At 41.5% G+C, this 22,477-nt stretch overlaps 1 protein-coding gene across 2 annotated transcripts; it reads left to right on the top strand.

Annotated features, from left to right (window-relative positions):
* The first annotated feature begins 2,895 nt into the window (after positions 1-2,895).
* On the top strand, positions 2,896-22,397 carry LOC139562396 (phosphoinositide 3-kinase adapter protein 1-like). Of its 2 annotated transcripts, XM_071380090.1 has the most exons (17): positions 2,896-3,102; positions 5,111-5,536; positions 7,599-7,852; positions 8,199-8,343; positions 8,561-8,703; positions 9,390-9,522; positions 11,495-11,691; positions 11,932-12,085; positions 12,190-12,261; positions 12,394-12,642; positions 12,749-12,811; positions 12,913-13,112; positions 13,261-13,333; positions 17,029-17,196; positions 17,680-17,750; positions 18,123-18,214; positions 21,074-22,397. In XM_071380090.1, exons 1-17 carry the CDS (start codon positions 3,072-3,074, stop codon positions 21,186-21,188), a joined length of 2,586 nt encoding a protein of 861 aa, XP_071236191.1. In that variant the 5' UTR covers positions 2,896-3,071; the 3' UTR covers positions 21,189-22,397. The 2 variants fall into 2 exon arrangements, with proteins under 2 accessions (XP_071236191.1, XP_071236192.1); XM_071380091.1 differs by lacking the exon at positions 5,111-5,536 and having other exon boundaries at positions 2,898-3,102.
* The last annotated feature ends 80 nt before the right edge of the window (positions 22,398-22,477 follow it).

Genomic DNA, 22,477 nt, shown 5'->3' with positions numbered 1-22,477 from the left:
CTCAGGCTGCAGGGATTTGACTTGAGCCACTTATTAATAGACAGTGGTTTTGAGGGAGTCCAAACAAAAGATGAAGGTACAGTCGTGCTAATGGCAGAGTTAAAAGAAATAAGGATATTTCCACAGGAAATTTAACTTGGAGACAGGTCATGGATCACCAGACTTCAGAGAGAGTTACAGAAGTCAGAGGTGAGCGTTTCTTAGAACTATTCAAAAGACAACCGAAGGGGATCAAAACAAAACAAATGCAATCTGTTATTAAGCCCCAAGAGTCGATTAGCGCACCGTTGCGTCAATCTAAGTAACATGATACAAAATCCCCAACAAAATCCATCAGTTTAAACTAGTGATATCTGTTTTTTGTTTTTTTTTTGCATTGGATGCGTCTCATTCCACCGCATCTGCCGATGTCGCACATCTGAGGTGAAAGGTGGCAGAGCTAAAGCGATTTTGGTTTTTTTCAGACCATGAGAAATCTCGAAAATCGGTCTACTCACAAAGCTATTTTCACGAACACGATGATGGTCTTCGTTTTGCTCTACAACCCCCACAAGTGTCAGGAGACTTGTCTGAAGTCGATTCAGTCCATGTGCCAACTTCTGTTTGTAGCATCCGAACCGTTTGTGCTTCAAACTAATGTGACCCAACCGTGAAAAGGGGAGATTCTCACAAACACAATGACCCCACAAGTGTCACGGAACTCATCTGAAGGTAACTGGTACCGGTAAAAGGAAAATGGAAGTATTAAGTATATTTCCTGAGCTTTCTTATATCTCCTAGATATAAGACAAGCACTTAAAAACCTTGTTTCTTATGATAATTTTTTTTACTGTCTTTTTTGCCATTTATGAATATGTTATTCAATGTGTTTCTCTAGGCTATAGTAGTAAAGGCCAAATTCAATATTTTATCAAATACAATTATCCATAGTATGACCATCTTAAAACAATTCCATATGTCAGCTTAGAAACCCCCCAACGGCTTAGAGTTTTACGTATTAAAGAGAAAAGAGAAGTGCAGAGTGATTCCATGCCTGGGGGCACCAACATTATTTCATATTTAGATCATTCAATAATATGTATCAGTCTCATATAGCTCTAGAATTGTAATTGTGGAAACGTCCAATATTAGGTAATAGAGTAAACATTTTAGAATCGATGATTGGTATGTGTACACTAGATGGCCAGAAGTATGTGGATACCTGCTCGTCACACATCTCATTCCAAAATCATGGGCACTAATATGGAGTTGGTCCCCCTTTACTGCTATAGCAGCCTCCACTATTCTGGGAAGGCTTTCTACTAGATGTTGGAACTTTGCTGTGGGGACTTGCTTCCATTCAGCCACAAGAGCATTTGGGAGGTCAGGCACTGATGTTGGGTGATTAGGCCTGGCTCGCGGTTGACGTTCCAATTCATCCCAAAGGTGTTCGATGGGGTTGAGGTCAGGGCTCTGTGCCGGCCAGTCAAGTTCTTCTAGACCGATCTCGACAAACCATTTCTGTATGGACCTCGCTTTGTGCATGGGGGCATTGTCACTGTTGCCACAAAGTTTGGTGCACAGAATCGTCTAGAATGTCATTGTATGCTGTAGCGTTAAGATTTCCCTTCACTGGAACTAAGGGGTCTAGCCAAAACCATGAAAAACAGCCCCAGACCATTATTCCTGCTCCACCAAACTTTACAGTTGGCACTATGCATTCGGGCAGGTAGCGTTCTCCTGGCATCCGCCAAACCAGATTCGTCCGTCGGACTGCCAGATGGTGAAGCGTGATTCATCACTCCAGAGAACGCGTTTCCACTGCTCCAGAGTCCAATGGCGGCCAGCTTTACACTACTCCTGCCAACGCTTGGCATTGCACATGGTGATCTCAGGCTTGTGTGCGGCTGCTTGGCCATTGAAACCCATTTGATAAAACTCCAGACAAACAGTTCTTGTGCTTACGTTGCTTCCAGAGGCAGTTTGTAGTGTATGTAGATTTGGAGCTGGAGTTTGTCTTTGCATTCAGTGATAACATGCTGCCCTCTGGTGGGCCTGTGTTACTGGACTGCAAGGGTAGGCAACCCTGGTCCTGGAGTGCTGCAGGCACATCATGTTTTTGATTTAACTGACCTGGAAGACCAGGTGTGTTGAATTTAGGCAAACACTGAACTGATCAATTAGCTCAGTTGGTCAGGTGTGGTGCCTAGTTGGAACAAAATCCTGCCTTAACTGCGCCACTCCAGGAACAGGGTTGCCTACCCCCGCCGTACAGCATATACGGTTCTGGAATACCTCTCAGATGTGCTTATGATGGTTGTAATGTGGGTTTGGTATGAGTACTTGATGCCGATACAGTCCCATCCATAGAAATTTCTAGCAACACAAACTGGTTTTGAAATATATGCTGCACTGAATAGGCTATTTGAAGCTATGAGATGAGTTGTATGTAAGTGATGTGTGAACGCAAGATGCCTATGACAATATGTAAACTCACACGTCCCCTCGGTCTCTGACATGCTTTTTGTGATGTTTTCAGGTTGACATTGAAAATCACACACACACACTGTGTAAGGAAGTGAAAAAAGGATAATGTGACAACTATCAGGTGTGTGGGTGGGTGGGTGTGTGAGTGGGTGGAAAATACAAGATACAATGACTGCTTTGTTGTCTTGGTATGTTTGCTCTGTCATTATTGGTTTGACTTGAGGTTTGTTTTAGTTTAAGTTGTCAGACCAAACTTTGTGAGAAGAGAGAACTCATGTGAAACATGTCACAAGCACTAGATCATGTCGACACAAATGATAACACGATACAATAAACTGCATTTCCCTCACACTTATCGCAGGGGCAGGTCTCACATGTCACATCTGTTTTAGGAAGTGACAGAGTGTCACCCAATAGCAGGAAACAAACCATTTCTATTAATATGACAGTACAAGGGGAGTTATTGGGTGAAAGCTGTTCATGAGAAGAGTCTAAATTCTGTAAAAAGAAAGGCTTAAGTCCAAAAAGTAAGACGAGCCATTCACAAGGGCAGATGTTTTGTGCTGTGGGGTGAGTTGATGCACCTGTTCTGAAACTTCACAATTATGGATGGAGTTGTCTCACCCTCAGAATCAGGTAAGCGGTGGTCTTGTTTGACGTCTTACACTTCTTTATTTCTTTTGTCTGACCTTAGCCTGACAATAAAATAGAAACGTTTCAAATTCTACAAACTAAAGCAATACTATAAGCGCTCACTGCACACTCATGGTTTTAAAGAATTGAACGTTTTCATGAAGAAACTTCAATATGATATCTACCTAAAACTGCAATGGTTTTTGTTGTTGTTTGATTGACGTATAATATAAGACCATTGACAGATTTGGTTTAGAAATAAGGAAGTTAGTGTTTTACTCTTCCTGTAGATATAGTTGACAGCTGCATTGGTGACAAGTTTTTGCATGTCCACTCAGCAATATCTTTGCAAAAAAATGTCTGTACAGTATGATTGAAGCACGTTTAGGATTGGGGTTAACCCACGTTTAAAAATTTAAAAAGGACTACATTTTACTATAGAATACTGTAGTACATACTATACAATTCTATAGAATTCTGTAGAAAACTGTAATATACTATAGAATCCTATACTCCACAATGTAGTATCCCTTGATCATGTAGTGCTTACTATAGACTTTTGTAGTGTACTGTAGAATACCACACTACACACTAATATTCCTTGATCATATAGTGCTTACTTTAGAATTGCGTAGTATACTGGAGAAGACTGTACTACACACTGTAGTATCGCCCTCCTTTTAGGTTTTACAAGGGTGAACTTGGCTTGATTAAGTAAAGTAATGAGTTACAACAAATTACCCGGACCAATGTTGACTCTGGTCAGTGTTTGCTCAGCTACTTATTGACTGTACTCGGTGTTGACATCTCAAACAGCATGCCTATTCATTCTTTAACCACGGCAACCTTGAAATCGCATAGCTCGGGCTGTTTTGAACACCTGGTATCGTGTACAGTTTCTGTGCAACATTAAGCATAATCCCAGCATTTATACCTTGACTTTTCTTTTTCTCAAATCATTTCAGAGAGAAACCAATATATCTATGAATATAATTTGATATATGAATTTAGGTGTTAAGTACAGTTATACACTGTTCTAAATTATTGACACCCTTGATAAAGATAGGCGCAGACTAAGGATATCAAAGATCTGGAAGGATTCTGTACGGAGAAATGGTCTAAGCTCCTTCCCAATGTGTTCTCCAACTCATAAAACATTTGTGACTGAATTCAGGAAGGTGAGCTTATGTCAAATTTTCAAGATTGTCTTTTTAATTTTTTAATTTTATAAAAGTACAGACTCTGAGCTTCAAAATGGTATATGATACACAGTTGGGAGGACTGCATGAGGAAATTATGCTTATTTGAAATAAACTTGTTATCCCACTTTGGGAACAAGTAGCAGAAAAATGACCATGAATGACTTTCACACTTTCTGGAGAAATTGTCTTTGTTTACTCCCATTCATCAACGTTCACACCGTCTTAAGCCCTAGCATTTTCCATCTCTTTAAGAATTCACACGTAAACACATGAGTCGGCATGGCATTGTCCTCCAGAATGTAGTCCCTCTATTACCACCCTCCATTGTCTCCGCCAATCACGGATCCTGCCTTTCTCCCTACATAGCTCGGTGCTTTCTCCTTGGCTAAACTAGGCTCATAATTGAACATTTGTATTCATATTTGTAATTAAGGCATATGAAAGTTCACATGTTCAAGAAGGTATTTCTGCAAAATGTTCAGCAAAAAAGGCCCTATAACGGCCTTACTGTGAAGTAGGAAATGGCGTCAAACGCTTACATTTTAAGAAAAGGCTTGGTGCCAAAAATGTATTACTTGTTAAACAAAATCTCTTTCTCTGAGCAATTGTATTAGTATAAAATAATTACATTTAAAAAAACTAAATGCATACAATAAAGCTCAGTATTTGAAATATTTATCTTATAGTAATTTTTGCTCATCTTTATCAAGGGTGTCAATAATTTCAGACTGCACTGTACGTAAATAATTCAATTGTTTTTTGATAATTAATTGATAAGATATTAAATCCCATAATTTTCTGTCTTCCAGCAATGTCTGGATTCCACTACACGTGTGAGCTGTTGATTGTACATTCTTGCGAGGCTCAGGAATGGGCTACATATCTGCAGAAAATCTTGAAGTCTTCACGCAAGTTTCCCAAGAGGTCTATCGTATTGTATGCAGTTGACCGTGCTGAACAGCTACATGAATGCGAATTTAACATTTTCTATAATAGTAAATGCATCGTGCTGCTGCTGACAACAGCAATCCTGGACATTCTAAATGACCCTGAAGTCCTGGGAACTTTTCAGAGACTCCTTCATCCTCCACACAGAGTGGTGGCGCTGTTGTGTGGGATGTCGGAGGATGACATACCCACTGAATGGTTTGAAAACTGGCAGCGCTGGAGAAAACTGTATGCTGAAGACGAACCTGCTCTTTACATCTCCACCATTCTGGAATCCATCGCTGACCGTATGTTCGCTTTATAATACCCATGTCGTTTTTCTGCCTAACTTTGTTTCAAGTTTCAAGTTTTAATGTCACGTGCACAAGTACAGTGAAATCCCTTTCTTGCCAACTCAAAACCCAACAATGCAATAATCAATAACAATCTATTACGAGAAGAAGAAAAAACACACGATAAATAAGAATATGATCAAGTAAATTAGCATACTATATACTGGAGATATTTAAAAAGTCAGTGTCTATACCATTTTTACATGTGCAGAGATACTGGAGTGATGGAGGTAGATATACGTATATAGGGGTAAGGTGACTAGGCAACAGGATATAAGATGAACAGAGTAGCAGCAGCTTGTATGTGAGTGGGTGTGCGGGTGTGTAGCGTACGTATAAATGTATGTGCATATTATTTGTAAGTGAGCAAATGATAGAGTTTGTTTGTGTTGGAGTGACAGTGTGTGTGAGTGTGTAGGGCTCTGTGGGTGTGCATACTGAAATAAAAGATTGATAAAGACACGAGGTAAACTCGGTCCGTGTAGCTATTTTATTAGCTATTTATCAGTCGTATTACTTGGGGATACCTCTTGCCGTGTGGCAGAAAATAAAATAGTCTATGGCTTTGGTGGTTGGTGTCTTTGAAGATTTTACTGGACTTCTTTTCCCACCGCCTGATATAGAGGTCCCGGATGGCAGAGAGCTCAGCCCCAGTGATGTACTGGGCTGTCCGCACAACCCTCTGTAGCACCATGCGATCGAGGGCGGTGCTATTGCCATACCAAGCAGTGACGCAGCTAGTCAATATTCTCTCAATGGTACAGCTGTAGAACCATTACAGGATTTGAGGGCCCATATGCCAAACTTTTTCAACCTCTAGAGGGGCAAGAAGAGCTGTTGTGCCTTCTTTGCGACTGTGTGTGTATTTGGACCATTTTAAGTCTTTAGTGATTTGGAAACCGAGGAACTTGAAGCTGTCTACATGCTGCACTGCCACCACGTCGATGTGGATGGGGTCGTTTCCCCCCCCCCCCCCCCTGTTTCCTGTAGTCCACGATCAGCTCATTGGTCTTGCTGACGTTGAGGGAGATGTTGTTGCTCCGGCACCACACTGTCAGGTCACTGACCTCCTCCCTGTAGGCTGACTCATCTTCGCCGGTGATCAGGCTTACCACCGTCGTGTCGTCACCGAACTTAATAATGGTGTTGGAGTTGTGCGTGGCCACACAGTCGTGGGTGAACAGGGAGTACAGGAGCGGACTAAACACACACCCCTGTGGGGCCCCTGTGTTAAGGGTCAGCGTGGTGGAGGTGATGTTGCCTACTCTCACCACCTGGGGTCGGTCCGTCAGGAAGTCCAGGATCCAGTTGCAGAGGGAGGTGTTCAGACCCAGAGTCCTAAGCTTTGTGACGAGCTTGGAGGGGATAATGGTGTTGATCGCTGAGCAGTAGTCAATGAACAGCATTCTCACATAGGTATTCCTCTTATCTAGGTGGGTGAGGGTACTGTGGAGAGACATTGAGATTGCAGGTCACGGTTGGGTCTTCCTCTGTAATCCGTAATAGACTTTAGCCCCTGCCACATGCCGCGGGCGTCAGAACCTGTGTAATATGATTCCACCTTATTCCTATATTCTCCTTTTGTTTGTTTGATGACTCTGCGGAGGTCATAGCAGGCCTTCTTGTGCTTATTCCCGTCTTCGGCCGTAGCATCAGGGTTTTCTACGATAGCCCTGTGTGCAGTAGCCCTGCTCTTTAGTTTAGCGCCAACCTCCGTGCTAATCCAGGGCTTTTGATTGGGGAAGCAGCAAACCTTCACCGTGGGTACAACGTGAAAGTATATAGCCAGATTCTCATAACCTTCAGAGATACAATAACTGGACGAGTTTATGTTCCTGAGTTTTTGTGTCTTTGTTTAAGGTGCATGAGTAATTTACCATTAGCGTATTATATTCACAAAGGATCACATACCCTCTAGTTGTGAACTTACAGTCTTGTTAATTCAATTCACACGTTTACCCATATTCAACTGAGAACAAGTGATGATAGGCTTTTATTTTGACTTTTGTATTCAAAGGTAATGCAGAAGAGGCTGAACATGAGGCGGAAGCTACACCAAAACCAGAAGCAAAACCAGAAGCAAAAACAGAGTGTGAAATCCCTGTGGTTATGAACCCCAAAGCGGAGGGGACAGAGGAAGAGTCCGTGACACAACCAGAGTGTGTCCAGGACGACAACGACGATGTGAGAACAGAGATCCACCCAAACCAGGCAACGAGCCCCATACATCCCACCTGTCTCACCGTTCAACCAAACAGAGTTTTATGCGGGGTAAGAATTGCTTAAACATACATATAGACCACTCTGAAATGGTCCTGAACAATGTTCAAATATTTAATCTGGAAAGCACCACATAAGGAAAGATTAATGTTACATAACAGGTACATGATACTGTCGTAAGTATAAAAGTTTGTGGAGTGTATAGTGTCGGACAACCATGCCTCTTGGTTCCTTCATATATTTTGTGTTCATTTTTTTAAATGATTCATTGATTAATATCAAGGCACAACTTCAAATCACCCTCAAATTGTAATCAGGACAACTTTATTTGCAATGGCAGTTTTTTGAGGAAACAACTATTTAAACATAGAATGCAATTTTCTTACCTGTTTTACAGGACCATGCAACTATTTTTATCATCTTTTCTAATAAACTGGACAACCAGTTGAAAATGGAGGTGGTGTTTGCCTCGGAAGATTCAACTGCAAAACGGGTTCTCGGGACTTTGGAGAATGAATACACTATCAGTATTAATGCGCCTGGTAAGTAAACTACCTTTAGAGTCCTTCGATCACAAATCTAAAGAGGAACTTTTAGACCACTTACCCCGGTCTTCTATTTCACTTTTACTTATTATTCTATTTCATTTTCACATTCCTATTGTGGACATTTTTTTCCACCAATGTGAATAATTTGAAGTAATTTGATAAGCCAGTATAAATACAGGACGCTAACTCAGATAACATTTATCTTTCCCAGATATGCCAGCAGGAGAGGTGTCACTCACTCTGTATAGCAACGACTCACCAGTCTGTTTGAGGCCTGTAACATACTACACAGCCATGGGAGAAATCAGCAGTTACCTTGAACATGCAGCTGCTCCCCTGAACTTTATGTGTCAGGTGAGTCAGCTCAGTATAGAGTAAAAATAGGTCACACTTTATTTGGATAGTCCGGATAGTCCATCTGTAGATGCTCTACAGATGGTCATACTATCAACGAACTATCTGTTGATAAGCAACTGCTTGCTAAGGTTATGGTTAGGGTTAGTTTTAGAATAAGGATTAGGGTAAGGGTTAAGGTTAGAGCTATGGTTAAGGTAAGGGTTAAGTTTAGGGTTAACATAAGGGTTAAGTTTAGGGTTAACATAAGGGTTAAGGTTAGGGTTAGGGCTCGAATAAGGATTAGGGTAAGGGTTAAGGTTAGAGCTATGGTTAAGGTAAGGGTTAAGTTTAGGGTTAACATAAGGGTTAAGGTTAGGGTTAGGGCTAGGGCTAGGGTAGGGTTAGGGTTCGTAGGGAGTTAGTTGAACTGTTGAACTGTTACTGCAAATAGTCTGTTAAGCATCTACAGATGGACTGTCCAAATAAAGTGTTACCTAAAAACACAATACTGAATACTGACAAATTCACTTTTCATCAACTCTAAATACATGTATTTTTATTAAGACATTGTTCAATGACATTGAAGGTGTGATCTCACACAGACCAAAGCCTCAAGAAAGCCCCAAAAAAGATTTGAATAAATTCTTTAGGCTGGACGTATAATATTTTCTTTAATAGTGTGTTATTCATTTCTGTGTTTCTAGGCATTCAATTTTACATCCAATACCACAGAGTCACTTGACAATTTGCTGACAGACTCATTACAATGCAGGATCCCTGCAAGTGGACTTCATGTGTTTGGAATCAGACAGCTAGAGGAAGACAATATGGCTGCATGTAAGTGTTAACATTTTTTACAGAAATTATAACGGAATGATACATTTGCTCGTCTACACATCAACAGTTCTACAGCGATGGGACAAGACTGTAACTACCAATTGGATATCACGAAATTGGGGAGAAAAAGGGGGTAAAAAAATAAGTAAATAAATGTCATATTTACATAAGTATTCAGACCCTTTACTCAGTACTTTGTTGAAGCACCTTTGGAAGCGAATACAGCCTCGAGTCTTCTTGGGTATCATGCTACAAGCACACCTGTATTTGGGGAGTTTCTCCCATTCGTCTCTGCAGATCATCTCAAGCTCTGTCAGGTTGGATGGGGAGCGTCGCTGCATAGAAATGTTCAGGTCTCTCGAGAGATGTTCGATCGGGTTCAAGTCCGGGCTCTGGCCGGGCCACTCAAGGACATTCAGAGACTTGTCCTGAAGCCACTCCTGCGTTCTCTTGGTTGTGTGCTTAGGGTCATTGTCCTGTTGGAAGGTGAACCTTCACCCCAGTCTGAGATCCTGAGCACTCTGGAGCAGGTTTTCATCAGGGATCTCTCTGCACTTTGCTCCGTTCATCTTTCCCTCGATCCTTACTAGTCTCCCACTCCCTGCTGCTGAAAAACATCCCCACAGCATGATGGTGCCACAACCATTCTTCACCTTTGGGATGGTATTGGCCAGGTGATGAGCAGTGCCTTGTTTCCTCCAGACGTGACACTTGGCATCCATGCCAAAGAGTTCAATCTTGGTTTCATCAGACTAGATAATCTTGTTTCTCATCGTCTGAGAGTCCTTTAGGTGTCTTTTGGCAAACTTCCAGTGGGCTATCATTTGCCTTTTACTGAGGAGTGGCTTCCATCTGGCCACTCAACCATAAAGGCCTGATTGGTGGAGTGCTGCATAGATGCTTGTCCTTCTGGAAGGTTTTTCCATCTCGACAGAGGAACTCTGGAGCTCTGTGACCATCGGGTTCTTGGTCACCTTCCTGAACCCTTTAACTGAACCGAACTCTCGTTTTAATATGGTAAAACTAGTCTTTTCTAAGTTTCTAAAGAAACATTGAACATCTAAAAGTCAAGTAATAGTTTATTGTTTCTGGCCGTTTCCTGGTGTTTTGTGGACGAAAACTAAGCATTTCGAGCATAACACGTCAACCCTGTTACCCATAGATAGGCTAGGAATGTTTTAACAAGTTCAAATGTTTTGTTAAGCTTTCAATTCCCCTTCCTTATTGCACACAACAAGCTTCCATTCCCCCGGTCACAAGGGGATTTACGGCTGATTTAAGATGAAATCGTCAACCCTGTTACGGTCAACCCTGCTACTTTAATTGTCAGCTTTTCTAGTCATCTTATTTATTTTTTTACCTCTGGAGATGGGAAAACATGGTTATTATGAAGTTGAACATGTGCTTTTTATGACAGCAACATGTTTTGGGGACAAAATTACACTATCCAAAAGGCGCTCGATTAGTGCAAAATTAAGTTATATCTAGTACCTAAAAGGGTTCTTCGGCTCTCCCCATAGGATAACCCTTTGACGAACCCTTTTTGGTTCCAGGTAGAACCGTTTATGGTTCTTGATAGAACCCTTTCAGGTTCCAATGTAGAACCTTTCCACAGAGGGTTCTAAAATGGAACCCCAAAAAGTTCTACCTGGAACCAAAAAGGGTTCTCCCATGGGGACAGCCGAATAGCCCCTATGGAACCATTTTTTTATAAGAGTGTGGAACGACCCATCTAATCATGTACAAAAATCTTATCTGGAGGTCCAAAAATGTTGTCCACACCCATTGACATATGTTGACATCCAGGGATGTGATCCAAGTTCCAAAATATCAATTAATGATGTGTACTAGATGAACTGGCAACGTTTTTTTGCAAGTTCAACTTATATCCTGATAGTTTTCAAGTCGTCAAGAACGTTCAGAAAAGTGGAATGGATTACATTGATTAATTCGACTTTTTCGTGTCACTCAGATCAGCGAAAGGAGGAGCTTCCCACTCTGCTTCATTTTGCCGCAAAGTATGGGCTGAAGAAGCTGACAACAGTCCTGCTCCAGTGTCCAGGTGCCTTACAGGCCTACAGCGTGATGAATAAGAATGGAGACTACCCAAATACACTGGCAGAGAGGAGCGGCTTCTCTGAACTGAGACAGTTCATAGATGACTTTGTGGTAAGTCCATTGTTAGTATTTTCATTCCGTGATGTATTTATCTTTTATCTCTGAAGTGTGATCTCAATTATGTCAATGGCCACAGCCAGCTCACTGTCACCTATACCGAATGGAAATGCATTATGCTTATACTATGAATTGCACAAGAAGGAACGAAAAGCTACTGGTAAATGTTATTGTTGTAGCTTTCTGAATAACACATCTGTACTGAAGACTATGTTCACAATATCTACTCTGTAGGAGACAGCTGACACGGCTGAAGAAGATGAGGAGGTGTACGAGTCCATGTCCAACTCCTCTCAAGACGTCATGAACGACTGCCTAAACCCTGGGTGTCAAGAAGACATCTATGAGACCATGATCGGGTTAAACCCTGACTCCATGGAAGACCTATGTATGACTAACTATGACTAATCACATGAAGTACCATTTATCTTTGATGATGATGATGATGATGATGATGATGTTGAAGATCTTTGACTATTTTATTTCCCTCAGATGAGGACATGGAGAAGGCATTAGGAGAGTCTCATAACCCGGAGGAAGTCATACTTAGAACATTTTTTCAAGGTAAATTTGCAAAATACTGCATTGTACTGTACTGTAATTGGACTTGTGGACTTAAGTATGGTTTATAGTCTAGATATTCAGATCCTAAAATGCCTTTCTCTTTTTTACAAATGATGTGGCTTTTCTTTTTAGGTAAACCTGATGCAGGTGTGCCCCAAGTTGGGGAGCATACAACTAATGAAGAGGCGGGAGACCAGGTGGAAGAACCAGAGGAGTTTGAGGAAGAAGAACTTTACAATATGTGTATTTCTGATCAAATCTATGACACGGTGGACGAGAATGCAAGCTATCTCCCGGAAATTGTCAACCGTCCACCAGCCCCCGTTCCGAGACCTGTAACATTTTCAGAGCCGGAGGAGTCCAAGACCTACATCTCAAGAGGTAGATGGCTAAACAGTTCTCCAAAGGTATTAGCTAGTGCATGAGTTGTCAAACCAGTGTAAAGTATTTTAGGTTGAGGTGAATAACAATGATTTTTGATTCACAGTGTTTTCAGCAAAAGAAGAATCAAATCCACAGATGGACCTCAGAGAAACAGAGTCATCCACTGGTATGTATCAAATTGAAAAGCAGATTAGTTGATTTTATTTGTCCTGAATCACATCTTCTCCACTAATTAGTAAACTATGTATGTGCCTCCAAAACCTCCAGTGAGGCCTGTGAGAGATGGAGCCTCCACCTCCTCTTCCCACGACCCCTATGCTGAGGTGAAGACCCAAGGCCAGAGGCAGCTCATAGCCTTGCAGGAGAAGGTGAAGGTGGGGGTCCTGACTGTGGATGATGCTGTCAAGGAATTCAAGACCTGGCAGTTTGATGAGAATAGGAGATCTCAGTCTCTGCGTAATCAACAGGTACAGTAGTAGATTATAGTTCCTACTCAAATCTCTTGGCAGAACACAAGAAACATATATTTTCTGTGGCCCAAGCCTAGCCTCTGGGGGGTACAATGATAACCTGAAACACTACTTCATTGAATAAAGAATAACTTTTTTGTTACAGGAAAATTTGAAGAGATTACGAGGCAGCATTACCAGACGCCACAAAGAGAGGGAGAAGATTGGGAAGGAGATCGGTAAGAATATTTGGAGACTACTAGCTATACTTTGTCTCTACATGTGATGAGCATAGTTTGTACTTCAATTACATTTCATTTGTCAGGGTTACTGAAAAGTGTTTGTTTTGATATTTGACTATGCCTACGATTCTGTAGGTCACAAGACGGCATCAAAGGATATATTTGATACAAAACATGATAATGTCTTAGCAGTTGCTGTTAAACACTGAAATGGATATACATTATCTATACAAAAGTACGTGGACACCCCTTCAAATTTGTGGATTTGGCTATTTCAGCCACACACGTTGCTGACAGGTGTATACAATCAAGCACACAGCCATGCAATCTCCATAGACAAACATTGGCAGTAGAATGGCCTTACTGAAGAGCTCAGTGACTTTCAACGTAGCAACATCATAGGATGACACTTTGTTTGTCAAATTTCGGCCCTGCTAGAGCTGCCCCTGTCAACTGTAAGTGCTGTTATTGTGAAGTAGAAACATCTAGGAGCAACAACGGCTCAGCCGAGAAGTGCTAGGCCACACAAGCTCACAGAATGGGACCGCCAAGTGCTGAAGCGCATAGCGCATAAAAATCATCTGTCCTCGGTTGCAACACTCACTACCGAGTTCCAAACTGTCTCTGGAAGCAACGTCAGCACAAGAACTGTTCGTCAGGAGCTTCATGAAATGGGTTTTCATGACCGAGCAGCCGCACACAAGCCTAAGATCACCATGTGCAATGCCAAGCGTCAGCTGGAGTGGTATAAAGCTCATCGCCATTAAATTATGGAGCAGTGGAAATGCGTTCTCTGGAGTGATGAATCACGCTTCACCATCTGGCTTTGGAGGATCTGGTTTTGGAGGATGCCAGAAGAACGCTACCTGCCTGAATGCATAGTGGCAACTGTCAAGTTTGGTGGAGGAGGAATAATGGTCTGGGGTTGTTTTTTCATGGTTGATAACGCTACAGCATACATTGACATTCTAGACGATTCTGTGCTTCCAACTTTGTGGCAACAGTTTGGGGAAGGCCTGTTCATGACAATGTCCCCGTGCACAAAGCGAGGTACATACAGAAATGGTTTGTCGAGATCGGTGTGGAAGAACTTGACTGACCTGTACTCAGCCCTGACCTCAAGCCCATCGAACACCTTTGGGAAGAATTGGAATGCCGACTGCGAGCCAGGTGTAATCGCCCAACATCAGTGCTGGACCTCACTAATGCTCTTGTGGCTGAATGGAACCAAGTCCCTGCAGCAATGTTCCACTATCTAGTGGAAGCATTCCCAGAAGAGTGGAAGCTATTATAGCAGCAAAGAGGGGACCAACTCCATATTAATGACCACAATTTTGGAATGAGATATTCAACGAGCAGGTGTCCACATACTTTTGGTCATGTAGTGTACTTTGCAGTGGGGATTTTATCATGTATACCTTGGTGGGGCAAACTACAAAATGTAATGTTAGATGCATGCCCGCGAAGCCAGTACACACACAATACATTAATTGCACTATGACAGTGACAAACGGTGCCTACAAACTGTTAGGGCCTACATAAAGCGGTCCCAACAGCTTTCTTTTCAGAACCATGTGGTGAATCCTTACCACTGCTACACCTGGTTAACAGCTGACCCTTGTCTGGCAGTGAAACAGTTCATTCAGCCTCATTTGCTGCCTTTAAAAAAAACATAGCTGATATGGCTGACTTGCTGAAACAAATGTGGTTTCTACTGACAATTGAGATGTACAAACTATGGCATAAGGGGACAACTAGCGGATAAGAGGCAATCCGTTATTTCGATTAAGACATTAATAAGCGAGCTAGGACAGACGTAGTCAATTTAAGTATTTGTTCAGCACTTTTGAAATGTACAGAGACAGAATTCAGAACATGGGCCGTTCTTACAGTATTCTCCCTGTACACCAAGTCAGAACCGTAGGGTAAATAAATGGGGCATATAAGCAGATATTGAAAGCTCTTACAATATTCAATGTTTAAATTTCTTTAAAGGTGCCTAAAGGCTGCTAAAAGTGCACCACCAAGTCAGACCATTAGGCTAAATTATGAGGGGGAAATGGACCAAATTATTAGGGTGAGGCACATGGGCTACTAACAGCTTACTACACAACACACTTAGTATTACTTTCTTAGCTATAGTATACATATCTCCCGGCATATTACATAATTTATGCAGCACCATACAATACATTTTTTGACACCTTGTTGTGCTGTGCTCACTTGAACAGGACGGTCCTTCGTGGCGGTCCTTCGTGTGCAAATGTTGTCGTTAAAGTCTGGCATTCTCTGGATTTATGGTATTTTAAAGACAACTGAGAACTCTGAAAAAAACAAGGTCGAATCATGACGTCAATGATCTTCAGGTCGGAACTCTAGAAAGAGGCCTGAGTACCCGACTTGGAATTCCGAGTTGGATGACCGTATTTCCCCAGTCGGGGCTTGTTTTTTTCCGAGTTCCCAGCTGTCTTGAACTCACTGAAGTCTGAGAACGTGGCAGAAATCATGCTGGAATTACAGTATGGCCAATGTATTCAACCTTTTATTGCCCATGGTGTTGAATGTTTATCCTTTTAAGCTTGGAAAAGAGACCTTTATACCCAGACTTGGACCACACACCCACTCCACTGAATAGTAGGCTAGTGATTGCTTTGCAAAGCTTGCAGTTAGCCACTGATTCCTTCCAAACCACTCATTATGGAATTTGCGATTTCAACTTGTTGTGTAATGTTTTTGTCCAATGGCCGATGAGCACCGATACGTTTTATCTATAATTTCTCTTTATAATACAAGGATTGAAAAGAATTTGCCAGTAGATTATTATCTTCATTCATGATGATGACTGCTAGCTTGCTAGCTAAGATTTTGAAAGTATGATGTTGAATTTAGTTTTTTATTTTATTTAACCTTTATTTAAGTAGGCAAGTCAGTTTAGAACAAATTCTTATTTACAATGACAGGCTACCCAGGCCAAACCCTAACCCGGATGACCCTGGGCCAATTGTGCGCCGCCTTATGGGACTCTTAATCACGGCCGGTTGTGATACAGCCTGGAATTGAACCAGGGTCTGTAGTGATGCCTCTAGCACTGAGATGCCATGCCTTAGACCGCTGCGCCACTCGGGAGCCCAATCACACATGATCAGTCCAATCAAAGCTACGGTAGATATAACATGATTTGACGTCATTTTATCTATAGCCAATGACCTTTAGGCTTCTTGGATGGGCACAAATGTAACTATGGCAGCACCCAAGGGGCTGGAAATTTCGAGCTCTACCCGTAGATTTTGCAGTGACGTAGTGTCTCCATGAGTGACATGGGTGCAACTAGAGAACATTACCAACACCTACGCTCCATATTTTCCGCTGGCTGCCCCACCACTACAGAAAGCACTGAGCTAGGCTGAAACACTTGCATTTTGGTGCTGCCTTACTCAAGAAAGCAAAAAAGAGACCATGTTTGCAAACTGATATGTGACACGTATTAATGTCAAAAGAACATGCAAAACAGGCAACAACAATATATATATATATATATTTAAAAAAAATGTATAGCTAAACAGTTGGGGCTCAGAACCACCTGCCCTGAATGACAGGCCACTACTGGTACTTTGTAACACCAATGAAGGTATGATATTTAGCTTATTGTTGATGTGTGATGCTTATTGTTGATCTGGCCTCTACCCTGTGAGGTCTGGAGATAACCGCCCCACTGCAGAGGAACCTTCCCTGGAGCTCCAACACGGCTGTGGAGTGTTCTGTGTACGAGCCCACCCCACGGGTCATTGCCCAACCCCCTCCTGTGACACGGTCAAGCCAGAGAAGCACCTGGAAGACTGGCAGTACCTCCAGCACATCCAGTGAGTACAATCTCTGTCGTTTGAATGTCACTATGAGCCTAAATGGTAGTACAAAATGACAACTGATGTAATTATTAAGTTGGTCTTTTTTTTGTCGTTTTGATGCTGTTTATATTATTGTTATTATCAAAAATCTGTATTAGTACCAAGATAGTGCTTTTGGAAATATCATTTTCATTTGGAGAAGTGATGAAATCTGAAACGCAATTGGCCGTTTGTTTGGCTGATCAACTCTGATTATTTCCATATCCCGTATGGTCATTATGTCTAAAAGATGAAAACCTGTAGCACAATTACTCTCCCCATTATTGTTGCTCTATTCAGCTCCTCTCTCTAAGTGGCTTTCATCTCTAGCATTTAATGTGCACTCTTGGCTATTCGTAGCAACCCACCACAAGCTCTTGTTGAAGAAACTGTTTCATAATCACTTGTAGTGTTTCTTCCTTTCCTGACCTTACCATTTTTTACTTTTACTTTCCCCAGGTAGTGGCAGTAACAGACTCAGCACACATAGTACAATTAGCTACAGCAGCGGAACTGAGCCTGACTTTGAGGTGAGACCAAACTGCTCTTTAAAGTCTCTTCAAGGCCCAGTTCACACAAAACACTTTTAGTATATGTATTTGTGAATCCACGGTTCAGTAAACAAGGCTAAATAGCTTATTTGTATTCATACACGTTGTTGCTGGAGAGATATTCAATCCGATGGAATCAACTCACCGCAAAAAAAAACATTTAAGTTACATTTAAGTACATTTGTGATGGACATATTGCGAGAAAAAAAAACAAGCATACTTATGAAGGCACAATGTACTTATTTACCATGTACTCCAGTCAATGTATTTACAATCTGTCAACTGCGACAGTGCCTTTGTTAGATTCTCTCATGATTTCTTATGCTGTGTATTGATTTGATCCATGGAAAGGACACAGCAGACTTCTTCCCTCTACCCCCACGGCCCGCTGAGGCCGCACCTCTACCTCCTCCCCCCAGAATCCCACCACGACTCCCAGACAGGTAAGCCCTCTCTCTGGATAAGAGAGGCCCTTTGATACGTTCCTGTGTCAGTATCACTGAAACTAGCTGTAACTTGATTACAGAACGTTATATTACATGTAATGCACTATGGAATTCCAGAAAGGCAACATTAATCAGTAATATGACATCTTCATAGATAGCAAGGTGACTTCCTCCTCATGGAAATCAACAACAAAAATGCAACTTAAACATGCAATTTATAGTATGACAGCAATATGACGATTGTAAAAATGAAGGACCACAGAGGGTCTTATACTGCAGTATAACGACCAATGTTACACTATTACAATGTGATTTAGTAACGCTGTAGATAACAGCTCAACGGAGAGTAATATGCAAACCGACAGTTTCATTTCAGAGTATACGACATATTGAAAAGGCAAGCACACTTGAGAAACATATCAGTGAGTATTCTACACTGTAGGCTACACGCAGTGGTAAAGGTCAGATGACAGAAGCGATAAGGAGGAAATATTGGCCCACCACTGACTGTGCGTGCAGAGAGGAAACCTGAAGTGTGAAGATAGGCTATATACAAGTTCAACATTTTCTCCATGTGGTCGAGAGAGGGATAGATGTTGAGTAAGAGTTTAACATGACAACGCGTATATTATTCTACTCATAGAGAATTTCAAATGTCTAGTTTCATGTTCACCGTACTCTTATGAACATTTGCATTGTAGAGCCTTGGTCAAAATGCAGTGTGAATGTAGTCATAGATGTCTATAAGCAGTTATTAGCACCTAAGTTGTCCATTATTATACATGATGCACTGCTCATGAGGAGTTAAACAGGCATTTTGAAGAGGGTATTCAAAAGCAGTGTTGCCATTTATTCTTCCTAATTGTAATGAAACTGCCCAGAATATATTTATGTTGATAGTTATGTGCAACTTGCTTCTCAAATAAAACCACGTGATTAAACCGAGTTGATAAGCATCACAAATTGCCCACCACAAAACCAACCCCAACCCTAAACACTCATGATTCTTTACCCTAGAAGTTGAGGCTATATTTTGAAATGTAAAAATAATATATGCATATCCAGCTGAAACTTACTGGACTAACCGTGAGAAAGACAATCAGCTACACTACATGACCAAAAGTATGTGGAAACCTTCTCGTTGAACATCTCATTCCTAAATCATGGGCATTAATATGGAGTTGGTCCCGGCTTTGCTGCTGTAACAGCCTCCATTCTTCTGGGAGGGCTTTCCACTAGATGTTGGAACATTTCTCCTGGGACTTGTTTCCATTCAACCACTAGTGAGGTCGGGGATTTTTGTCGGACGATTAGGCCTGACTCGCAGTCTGCGTTCCAATTCATCCCAAAGGTGTTTGATGGGTTTGAGGTTAGGGCTGTGAGCAGGCCAGTCTAGTTCTTCCACACCGATCTCGACAAACCATTTCTGTATGTACCTCACTTTGTGCACGGTGGCATTGTCATGCTGAAACAGGAAAGGGCCTTCCCCAAAATGTTGCCACAACGTTGTAAGCACAGAATCATCTAGAATGTCATTGTATGCTGTGGCGTTAAGATTTCCTTTCCCTGGAACTAATGTGCCTAGCCCCAAACATTAAAAACAGCCCTAGACCTTTATTCCTCCTCCACCAAACTTTACAGTTGGCACTATGCATTCGGGCAGGTAGTGTTCTCCTGGCATCCCCCAAACCCAGATTCGTCCATCGGACTGCCAGATGGTGAAGTGTGATTAATCACTCCAGAGAACATGTTTCCACTGCTCCAGAGTCCAATGGCGGCGAGGTTTACACCACTCCAGCCGAAGCTTGGCATTGCGCATGGTGATCTTAGGCTTGTGTGCGGCTGCTCGGCCATGGAAACCCATTTCATGAAGCTGACAACGAAGTTCTTGCGCTGACGTTGCTTCCATAGGCAGTTTGGCACTCTGTAGTGAGTGTTGCAACCGAGGACAGACAATTTGTACGCACTACACACTGCAGCATTCGGCCGTCCCGTTCTGTGAGCTTGTGTGGCCTGCCACTTTGCGGATGAGCCATTGTTGCTCCTAGATGTTTCCACCTCACAATAACAGCACTTACAGTTGACTGTAAGTTGACGCTCTTTTGAAATGACTTGAAATACTGTTTGTCTCACATGAACATATGGAATTGTTTTAAGAAGGTCATACCAAGGATAATTTAGCTATTTGATTTTGAATGATAACAAGAAATATGTAAAAAATTATTTTATGAAAATGTGTATTTGGCTATTAGCCCATACAAACGCATTGAATAACATTCACTACATTGAACAACAGAAGTTTGTTCTGAAGTGTTGGCCCTATAGCTAAACAGTGTCCATATATACTTCCATTCATTTGTCAACTGGTACCTTCAGACGAGTGTGGTGAGGCCTGTTGGAGTCCTAGAGCAAAACAATCGACATGTAAGTGTTTGTGAGTGTATCACCTTTCCACAGTTAGTTTGAATGCTCCAGACAGAAGTTGGCAGATCAGCTGTTCAGACGAGTCCCAAGACAAAACGTAATTGTGTTTTGTGAGAGTCTCATCTTTCCATAGAGGGGTCATAATAGGTTTGTAAGCCGAACCGTTCGGACGCTACAGACGATTTTGTGAGAAGACCCATTTTCGAGATGTCTCATGGTCACCTCTCTAGCTCTGTCACCCTCCGCCGCAGATAAGGAAGGGCGACGTAGACGGATGTGGAGGAATGAGACGCATCCAATGAAGAAAAACAGATATCTAGTTTAAACTGACGTATTGTTATGTTTTGTATTATTATGCTAATTCGGGGGTATCATCTCTGTTTAATTTGTCATGCCAAGTGTAACTATGTGGTTATCTGTTATACATTTTAGGGCTGCGGAGAGTTTGCTGGAGGAGCGTTACGTATCATACCCCTCTCGAGCTCTCCCTCAGAGACCACCTCAGAGGACCACCTCTCCCCCTCTCATACCCCGGAGAACACGATGACACACAGCTCCGCTGTTATAGCATTTTAAATGACTGCCCTCTAAAATATCTATCAAGAACAAATCAAGCAGTGTTACTTACAGTATTCATACCCCTTGACTTATTCCACATGTTGTTGTTACAGCCTGAATTCAAAATTGATAAAAATATTTTTTTAACCATCTACATACAATACCCCATAATGACAAAATGAAAACATGTTTTTCGAAATGTTTGAAAATTTATTGAAACGGAAATACAGAAATATCTCATTCACACAAGTATTTTTTACCCATCTACCAATAGGTGCCCTTCTTTGAGAGGCATTGGAAAACCTCCCTGGTCTTTGTGGTTGAATCTGTGTTTGAAATTCACTGCTTGACTGAGGGTCCTTACAGATCATTGTATGTGTGAGGTAGAGGGATGAGGTAGTCGTTTAGAAAACATGTTAACCACTATTATTGCACACAGAGTGGGTCCATGCAACTTATTATGTGACTTGTTCAGCACATTCTTACTCCTGAACTTATTTAGGCTTGGCATAACAAGGGGGTTGAATAGTTATTGACTCAAGACATTTCAGCTTTGAATTGATCTAAAAACCTAATTCCACTTTGACATTATGTGGTATTGTGTTTAGGCTGTATATGAACATCATGCATGAAGGTTTGAGTGTGTAGAACAGAACCACATAGAACATCATCCTCAAGTCAATTCAGTAAGTAAACTGAAATTCATATTTAAAAGGGAATTCTTGGACTCAAACAACAACAAAGCGGTACCCTGTCACTTTTTTTGGTGAACAGTTGAGGGATGGGACTGTATAAGCATAATAAAAAACGGCATCTATTTTCAATTACTTCTAAATAAGCTGAAATGGAGAAGCTATTCATTTCAAACGTTTTTTAAATTTTAAAATGTTAAATTCAAATAACTTTCTGAATTGCCTGACTTGAATTCTAATGACTCCAACCCTACACTAGACGCAGTGGTAGTGTAAATGATTTCGTAATAACTTCATGCGTTAGAATTGTAAAGGGGTTTCAACAAATTGATCAAATAAGGATTGTGTTTGTTTGTCACGCTTGTTCGTGGATTGTGTACTACTGTATTATTATACAACCGATCACACAATGAACTTTGATTTTACAAATGCAAAGATGAACCATTTATGTAATCTGTTTTAAAATAAATGTTTTGAGTTCCTGTTTGGCACGCACCACAAGACATGGTCATGAGCATTCATTTCCTTGAAAGGAGTGTCATCAGCAGACACGCATTTTACACCGCACGCTGTACATAGTGTATGT

The sequence above is a fragment of the Salvelinus alpinus genome, chromosome 32 (assembly GCF_045679555.1).
Source record: "Salvelinus alpinus chromosome 32, SLU_Salpinus.1, whole genome shotgun sequence".
NCBI classification, from domain to species: Eukaryota; Metazoa; Chordata; class Actinopteri; order Salmoniformes; family Salmonidae; genus Salvelinus; species Salvelinus alpinus.
Note: the sequence above shows the minus strand (reverse complement) of the source record. Positions and strands in the feature narration are given on the sequence as shown.

What these genes read in the sequence shown, in the direction of transcription:
- LOC139562396 (XM_071380090.1), top strand. Translation starts at nt 3,072, where the DNA reads ATGGATGGAGTTGTCTCACCCTCAGAATCAG. An exon ending in AGTCTCTGCGTAATCAACAG is followed by an intron (nt 13,113 to 13,260) that starts GTACAGTAGTAG and finishes TTTTTGTTACAG; the next exon opens with GAAAATTTGAAGAGATTACG. An exon ending in CAGTACCTCCAGCACATCCA is followed by an intron (nt 17,197 to 17,679) that starts GTGAGTACAATC and finishes TACTTTCCCCAG; the next exon opens with GTAGTGGCAGTAACAGACTC.